Genomic DNA, 9650 nt, shown 5'->3' with positions numbered 1-9650 from the left:
ACTGTGAAAAGAACGGATGCCATTATGTTGTTGCAGTAAATGATGCCACAAATGTTCCTTTTTCTAGCCGGAGAATGTAAATTATAATGATCTTTCAGCTAATATATAGAATCCTTACAATATGTAAAGCCACATTTCATCTAATATGTAGAATCCGCACGGAAGACCTTGCCAACGTTGATTAATGAGCCAGAAATGATTGAACACGGATTGGTAGAAGTAGAAGCCAGTACAGTCTCATCTTATTTTGATTATTCAGTGCGGTGATTTAAGGTCACTATTTGTAAGTGATTGATCATCTGGCCAATACGTCAGGGACAATGATGGATACATATATCTAAAGCAGTTTATGTAGATGTCAATCCATCCGAAATCCTTAAGGATAATAGATGAAGATGGAATGTGATGGTTGTAGAAACCATAGAGCTATTGTTTTGTGCAGGAAAGAAACACTTAGAGTCTTTAACATATCAACCCAAAATGAAAGACGACACCTTGTATGAACTCTATTCAAAGTGAGCGAAAATTATATTGTCTTAACAAAAGTAATGTACTGCATACAGTTATAATACCAAACGGAGAAAATGTATCAGTGTGGGAACTTGTTTTTAAATGAAATACTGAACATCAAATCGAAATTGAAGTTTTACTCATGCTATTTTTTGCAAGACACTATTTTAAGCAAGTATCTCTCCATATCTCGCGAAGGATATTTGGGTAATTGCAAAGAGTATGTTCAAGAAAAAAGATGTCGTTCCCTTGTTGACTCTGGTGTTATTAATCTTCATAATTATTGTAACCCTTTCTCAGATTCTTGTTGTTCATCACAAATCCACTAGGAACAACAAATCACCAGACTTGTCGAAACTACAAAAGGAGCTACACGAGATTGAAAAGACAATCGAAATGATGTTGGAAACTAACGTTGTTCCTCCAGAACAATATCAGGATATTCTAAAAGGATCAATATATGCCAGTCGAATTGAAGAGATCATAGTGGAGTCAATAAATTCAGGTCCAGAGCATAAACAAACAACTGTGAGTGAGAATCAGTCAAAGCATGTAATCTACACAGACATGGATGACAGAAAGTCTAGAAGTTTACAATATTTATCAAATTTCAAAACTAATATTCAGAGAAAAAGCGCCTTATGTTTGGGATCACTGGATATATCTCAATATGCAACGAAGAGTGTTGATTGTGAAAATTCTAGACTCAGTAGCCCAAAAGACCTGTCGACTTATTCATCTTTGCAATTATGTCCAGAGACTCCGAAGCTGGGTAAGTGTTTAAACGTTATGCACATTACCTGATACAAGCTTTATTTTTTGGAACCTAGTAGCTCCTAAATGAATTTTAATTCTGTCTTTCACAGTCTATGTAGGTTTTATATGTATTTAAATCCCCACAGATGTTTACTTCTTGTTTTTGTACGGACATAGCTTAGTGCATATTTGGTTTCACAACTATTACCTATGCATTCTCAGAGCTGTCTTCAAGTTTTGGTCTGGCTTTTGTTGTAATAATACAGCCATCATATAAACTTGGCCCTATCTGTCAGCCACATTGTAGCATCAGTAACATCGACAGTAGTGTGTTACTTCAAACTGTTCTAACTTGTATGCCCGTTTCTCGATTTCAGTGCTTGCTTTGGTAAAAACATTGTCATTTTATCAATATTAATACTTCATGATTTATCCAGGCTTTTTCTTTCCTTTGACGTTTTGTGATCATTAATCACTTTGTCGTATATCTGGTCTGGCAGCGAATTAGTTGTGACAATATAAAAAAAATGAAAACTGCTAAAAATGTAATACCTTTTCTTTACTCATCACACGATATTTTTTGTACTTCTATTCAACAGACAATATCGGTAAAATGAGATCATTTGCAGGAAATGTTATCATCTGTGGTCATAAACTTAATTGTAAAGTATACATTCACCAATAGATTTACTCCCCTCTAATGTAACAATAAATATGATCCAATCGTGACAATATTATCATCTAAAACCATGTTTATATGCGTATTTACCAAAGTTAAATTTATTGTGTGAAAATAGTTTATGAAATGATCGACAAAATACAAGAACATGTCCCAAAAGGACTCGCTTAATATGATAGCTAAATGATGGGAATTTTCATCACTTTTGCATTTATGAGTGTTACTTTGCGCTCTCGAGTTCTTTCTATTATGTGTTTATATGCGTTTTAATTCGAAACAAACATATAAAGACGGATATAAAAAGCTTTACTACCATTTTCATGGTGTTTTTTTTAAATTGATGCATGCTTTGTTTGAATTTTCGTAATTGTTCATTGCAATAGATGCGTTTGCTCTATGATTAATTTTATTTTTTAACTAAATTTAATCTACGCGTAAAACCATTCAAGTCAAATTTCTCTTCATACGTAAGCCAAACAAAAGAAAAAAAGCATCTAAGATTTTAAAAGCTATAAGGAAAAATATCGCTTTTTTCCAACTAGACTAATTCAATGAAGAAATGCCATTTACATCTGCCTCTTTCTCCAGAGACTAGACTAAGATATTTCATTAGCCCTAAGTCTCGGTTATATGAGGTATTGATACGAAAAGTGATTGTCACGAAACATGCCACGAATTGTTATGAGTTCATTTGCAGTCTAAACAGACTTACTTCAATAGTGTAATGCGAGAGATAAAAACAAATTGAATCGATGCAGGAATCGCAATAGTCCACATAAAATGCAGTAAAGATTCCAAAGAATACCTGACAGCGTAAAGAATCTGTGCATATCAATTGTCTCAAATACTATATTAAGCGTATGGGAAACTATATTACGGAAATAAAACACAAATTGTATAATATATTGAACATAAAAATCTCCTAATCTTCATATAAAAAAGCTAATTTATTTGAAAAGTACAAAATACGAAGCATTATCTGTGTAAGCTAAATCTGTAAAATTTTGCTGTCTTAACATTATTGTAAAAGTTTTCTTTTCTTCGCTGTAGTAAAGCAGCCGTTAACCGCATTGGTATACAAATAGAGAAAAATCCATAAAATCGACGGTTTTTGCCGTCAAAAATATTAAGTAATCCATTCAGAACGCTATTTTTCAATCATATCCTGCACTATGTAAAAAAAAGCGAAATTTCCATTTTTTCTTTGACCATTCTTGACACTGCTTTTCCAATAATAAATTAGATTACCCAGATATACTGAAGTAACTGCATTGTAACTTTGACAACTACAGTGGATGACTTTGATGACATTCATATGAAGGGCGAAAATTTAGGTCACAAAGAATGTTGCATTAAGAAAATTAAGCGAAGTTACACAAAATATTGAGATCATTCATACATATGCGCATACTTTAATGTGATTTTCGACCTTCAGACTTTTACTTTTAAAAGTAATGGGTTATCATGATGAAGTTAACATGTTGAAAGATGTATTGTTTTCTATGCTCCATGCTGAAGGAATTTTTCTGGTTTCTTGAAGGCATATAAACCCGTGAGAACATCAGCAAAATCATCTTTATACTTTCGATTTAAATAAAGATACATTATTGATTGATTGTGCTGCTATCTGCATCTTTGGACCTAACAGAAATGAATCTTAAAATGAATTTACATATTCATTTACTTGGGCAAATCGTATGTATACTAAGTCTGTTTTAATTAATTTGCTTTCTTATTCATGAAGAGCTTTTCAGCCTGTATTCTCTCCATCATATTTCAATGATGTTCAAGAATTAGTACAACTAATATCCAACGTGACATTGTCGCATAGCAACAAGTTAAATAAAGCGTCATTCAATACTAAATGACTGTTGGGGACGATCCAAGAATATAAGTGACGCGTATTACTAATCCATGGTCTTAAAATAAGTACTAGAAAATAGTGAGAAGCAATCAGTTTTGTAAAATGCAACAAATAACTTTTTTCCTATAATACAATATAAAATTGTAAAATGTAGTATTGCGAATTAAATCCCAAATAATCCAAGTTTGACTAATACAAGTCATAATGAATAAAGTTATGAATAGATTTTAATGGTATTCCAAATAATTTCCAACGCTGATAGTGTTGATGTGCCTGTAGTGGCCGATAGTCGCTAATGTACTAATGTACCAATGACCTGAATTGTAATGATGTGCCAGCAGTCTTTCAATGAATCACTGTAATACATTCAAAGAAGTCCTTGCTTGAATTCACTATAATTCCAAGTTAATGTCTTTTTCAAGAATATCATAGAGCACTTTGTATTTCCAGAGAATAATATATAATTTTACTCAAATGAAAATCTGAATACAGCAATATAAATGATTTCTGCCCGGATGTTATCACAGGAATAAATAATTTTGCCAGTAAGCAAGATTATAAAGCCATCTACTTTGCGTAGGTCCCAGTTAGCATTTTCTAAATAAAACAATTACTCAATGGAAAATTCCATTCTAGAAGATTCGTTACTAAAATTATAAAGAACTTGGCAAACATAATGTCCCTGACTCAGTCCAAGATAATGATCCTAACACCTAACCTACATTCACAGTGAAATATAAACTGTATATTATTTGCTCACATAATAAAAAGAAATTAATGACATAAATAAATGAATGAATAAATAAATAAATAAATAAAAATAACAAACAATGCAAATTAAATATACACGTATAGTAATTTAACTGTAGTGTAGTGACTACATCAGTTTTACTCACCGAATAATTATTAATACACTTAAAATATGTGTACTAATGAAAATCACTAGTTAACAAGACACAAATGTTAAAAACTCTTTTAAAGAAAGACATTCATCTTTACGATGGAACGTTATATTTTAATTTTGCAGTGGGCAAGCTTTCCTTTGCTTCAAAACAAATCATAAGCGTTCAGGACGTACTTTTCGAAAACAAAGATATACTGCCAGGTGGGAAATATCGACCAAATGACTGTATTGCAAGACACAGAGTTGCTGTTATTATTCCGTTCCGAAACCGATACCAACACCTTGTGATACTTTTAAAGATTGTGTTGCCAGTTTTAAAGCGCCAGCAATTGGACTTTAGAATATTTGTTGTCGAACAGGTAAATATAGTTTTCTCATCAGCAATCCGTATCTCCTACAAACCAAACTTATATATATATATATATATATATATATATATATATATATATATATATATATATATATATATATATATATATATATATATATATATATATGAAATTTTGTTTTATTAGTAACTTCATCAGTGATGATCAATTTCAATGTCATCTTTCACAATTTCACAATGTCTGGCACATGGAGCTACACTTCGTGGTAGTGTATAGATTTCTGTCACATGATTTAATCCTTAAGGGCGTAGACCTTTACGCTACAAAGACACTTTTTCACAGGTAGTTTGCCTATCTTTAGGTTCTTCTATAATGAGATAGTTTAGTTCCAGTAACAGCATGAAGGGATATCGATTGGTCAAAAACTTGTGTGATTCCTTTAAAATACACACTACAGTTTACATTCATTTGGCGGAAACATTTTGTTTCCCTCTTCAGTTATGTCACATATTTAATATCTTTTTCCATTCATTTGCTTTATTTCACTGAGAAAACATTCAGCTTTGTGTTGAAATTTAAGAACATGATTTGTCATTTCTTTGTTACTATAAACCCGTTGTCGCATTGCGTGAAGCAAAAACCTAATGAATATGGGTTTAATATTCTTGGAAGGTTCTCAAGTGGAAGGCAAAGAAATTATTAAGGATATTTAACAAAACTATATCGATTGATGTATGCGAAAATGATGACCCAAAAGCACCTGAAAATCTGTTGCTGTACGTGGATATTAAGCATGGCAGGGGCGGTTACAGAAATATTGGTGGAGTAATGGAACGTAAATAAACAGGCAAGGATCTGTGAAACGGAACTACCCCATGGATGTCCAGGAGGCGACGCGCCCACCCCCGTCTGGAAGCTCCTGCATTGCAAGCGTTTCTAGGGCATAACTGAAACTATGTAACTGTAAAGATAACGTATTCCAGAGAATTTTCCGATTGTTTCTTATTCCTTTTCGTTTTTTCTTCGGAGAGGAGGGTGAGGAAGATGCGTGTCGTCTTCGCCTATACCTCTCTCCTGGATGAATACCTGTCTCATTTAACCTTGTTTAGTTTGCCCACTGAACTTAGACACAAAGACACAGTGATCCCATTCAAGAGTGCTCTCAAAACTCACTTATTTCGACTGCAAGAACAAACTTAAAGACCTAATAATGTTTCCTACCTTAAATATTCTCAGCATGTTTTTTATGTTTTCTAATTTCATGGTGTTTGTTTTTGTAATCATATCATTATATGTGTTTTTTATCTTATAGGTGTTGTTTAATGTTGTAAAGCGCTTAGAGCTTCTAAAGATTAGGCACTATACAAAGTCCTCATTATTATTATTATTATTATTATTATTATTTACCTTTGCGAATATACTTAAAATTCACAGTTCCATTTCTTACCCACCCTTGCTTACATAGGGAAACCTATCCCAATTGAGCGAAACTTGTTTAATAACTACAGATTTCACATTTGGACCAAATAAAATCGATAATGTTAATGCTCAGAATATATATATATATATATATATATATATATATATATATATATATATATATATATATATATATATATATATATATATATATATATATATATAATGAGTTTCTAAACTTCATAACACGGTAATTTCATAAGGTTGACTGACATATAGAATTACAATTTAAGAAAGGTACATTTGGTGGGAAATATCGTTATGACGAAGATATTATTTGTCCTAAATATTCACAACTGAGCCGGTAGTTTTATAGAGAAAATAATTATAGTCGTTACGTTTTACACTTTGATCTAAATCTATCAGAAATATTTGGCAACATTTGAAGATAAAGAGTATATAATTTCATGACTCACAAGCCAGCCTGTGTCAGCTGCCTCTGTGTGTCCTTGAGAAAGGCACTTTCCTCAAGACTGGACTATTATAACTCAATTCTGTCAGGTTCATCTCAATATCTGCTCCAGAAACTTCAAAAAGTTCAAAACACAGCTGCTCGGATCATACTTAGAGTACCACGATCAGAGCACACCTCCCTGCTGCTCTGTACCTTACACTGGCTATCCATTCGATCCAGAATCAAACAAAGAATTTGTTCTCTATGCTACGTTTCACTGTCGGACTCTAGTCCAACATACCCATCCGACCTCACCCATGTGTTCACACCAGCAAGATACTTACGCTCCTCTTCTGACAATCAAATACTCATTATTCCAAGTATGAAAACAAAGTCATATGGACAGCGTTCTTTTGTATACCAGGGCCCAGCAACGTGGAATGAATTGCCCACTGAACTTAGACACAAAGGCACAGTGATCACATTCAAGAGGGCTGTCAAAACTCACTTATTTCGACTGCAAGAACAAACGTAAAGGCCTAATAATGTTTCCTACCTTAAATATTCTCATTATGTTTTTTTTAATGTTTTCTAATTTATTTCATGGTGTTTGTTTTTGTAATCATATCATTATATGTTTTTTTATCTTATAGGTGTTGTCTAATGTTGTAAAGCGCTTAGAGCTTCTAAAGGTTAGGCGCTTTTCAAAGTCCTCATTATTATTATTATTATTAATATTATTATATAACCTAAGTATGATACGGCCAATAATGTTTTAAAATTGCCGTTTGAACCAACAGAAAGAAAAACAAAATCCATCCTCATGATAAAGATTCTTCACCATATTAATGTAGTCTACTAACTGTATTGTCAAGACTAAATTACAAAATAAAAGTAATTATTTTATTGTTGTTTAATGCATGAATATATTTCTAGCTGGTGTAATGGTTGTGATTTTCTTACCTCATCCGATTTTGTGGATTGACCATCAACTTTAAAACTGAGGTCAGAATTAGGTGAGTCTTGAATCTGTCCTTGTCTCATCGATTTCATTACACCTTGCCAAATGCTACTCAATGAATCATCTATTATGAGTCAATATTACCCGAGCGTGATTGTAAGCACACCACAAGCACACAATAAAATTGTCCATCTATACTATTTACAGTATGGAAATGACACATTTAACAAGGGTCGTGTGATGAATGCCGGATTCAAGGAAGCATGGAAACTTGAAGATTTCCAGTGTTTTGTCTTTCATGATGTCGATCTCATACCGGAGGATGATAGAAATATGTATTCCTGCCCAGTCTACCCTAGACATATGTCAGTTGCCATTAATGAAATGAGTTACAAGTAAGACGTTGCTTCTATCTTTCTTCTCTTTCAATATTAAATAAAAGATTAACATTTTGGTACAATATTACATACGCTTGGCAGTTCCGAGTCAGTGAGCTAATTATAGTTTACAACGGATAGAGTAGCAAAGTATATGCTGCAGTTGAACTTTTTGTAATAAAAAACTTTATCCAAACCATATTATCAATCAAGTGATAACAATGATTTTTATACGAGCAAACTGGTTTGACACTTGTGATTTTGTAATGTAATGTCAAACGCTCCACAGCTAGCGCTTTAGCTTTTCTCAAATTGTGATTGCTGCCACAAGCTGATTTCTGCAATTTTCAAATAAAAACACCCGCTCCTGTCTTTCCCTTAGTTTTGAAGGAAATTGAAAAATTTAACGGAAAATATATATATATATTTTATGGCTTAAGCCAGCAAGTATTTTTGTCACAATTTAACGAACAAATGGATTAAATATTGACTCAACACGACAGAAAATTGGGCTCCAACGTTAGGGATTTGTATTGGAGGTGTGGTATTGATGGAATGGGGCTGTATGACTTATCCTCAGCGAATTTTTAATAGATACTATGGAAAATGAATGCTGGCCCTATAGCCAATCCAATACAACTAGCTATGGGACTTATGTGCAGGCTTATTGAAACCTATGTTCAATCTTCACAGCGGGTTACCTCCCCATGGAAGGATACTGCCACTACCACCACGCTGTAAATACATTTTGGTGGTAAAATGGGCTCTCGCACATAGGGGCAAAGGGGAGAGCATTCACCTCTAAACATATTTTAGTCTACATCTGTAAAACTTAATAGCTGAGTACTACATATTTGCCCGCGACTCCCGCCACCCCACCCCCACCCCCCGACCTCAGAAAATAATTCTGCTGGCGCCTCTGGGTGGTAAAATGCCACCCGGAGAAAGCTCGGATACTACATTACAGTGAATTATTATTGCATTTTCTACGATTTTGTTTCTCCAAAATGGCTAAGTCGTAAATTCTTCTCTTAAAAAGGTTGGGCATAGGGTTGATGATTCATAAAGTAGTATGCGTCAAACGTCACAGCCTACCGATAATGTCACAATGACGGGTATCTGAATTGTCTTGTTCTAAACGCTATTTTTGTTATTGGATTTCAGTCCAAAAATAAAGAAGGAAAGATGAATCCAGTCCATGTGATTTTGTACGAAAGCACCGGGACGATGGACTAATGGTTAGATTACCAGAGATCAAAACAGCCTAGTGGCAGCGATATAATCTGAGAATATTAACTATGAAGAGTATCAGTTACGTTATTGTATGTCGCCACAAATACGCATGAATTGAGCTCTGTGGGCATTATTCTAATAGAGAAATATCTGAAACTTCCATC

At 33.5% G+C, this 9650-nt stretch overlaps 1 protein-coding gene across 1 annotated transcript in view; it reads left to right on the top strand.

Annotated features, from left to right (window-relative positions):
• The first annotated feature begins 732 nt into the window (after window positions 1-732).
• Window positions 733-9650, top strand: part of LOC149786082 (beta-1,4-N-acetylgalactosaminyltransferase bre-4-like) — a 100192-nt gene continuing 91274 nt past the window's right edge. The window contains exons 1-3 of the mRNA XM_089978113.1: window positions 733-1282; window positions 4837-5072; window positions 8084-8271. Of these exons, the coding sequence (XP_089834239.1) occupies window positions 733-1282; window positions 4837-5072; window positions 8084-8271 (974 nt within the window). The remainder of the gene's footprint in view (window positions 1283-4836; window positions 5073-8083; window positions 8272-9650) is intronic.

The sequence above is a fragment of the Sinohyriopsis cumingii genome, chromosome 12 (assembly GCF_028554795.1).
Source record: "Sinohyriopsis cumingii isolate HCF-2022 chromosome 12, ASM2855479v2, whole genome shotgun sequence".
In the NCBI taxonomy this organism is placed as follows: Eukaryota; Metazoa; Mollusca; class Bivalvia; order Unionida; family Unionidae; genus Sinohyriopsis; species Sinohyriopsis cumingii.
Note: the sequence above shows the minus strand (reverse complement) of the source record. Positions and strands in the feature narration are given on the sequence as shown.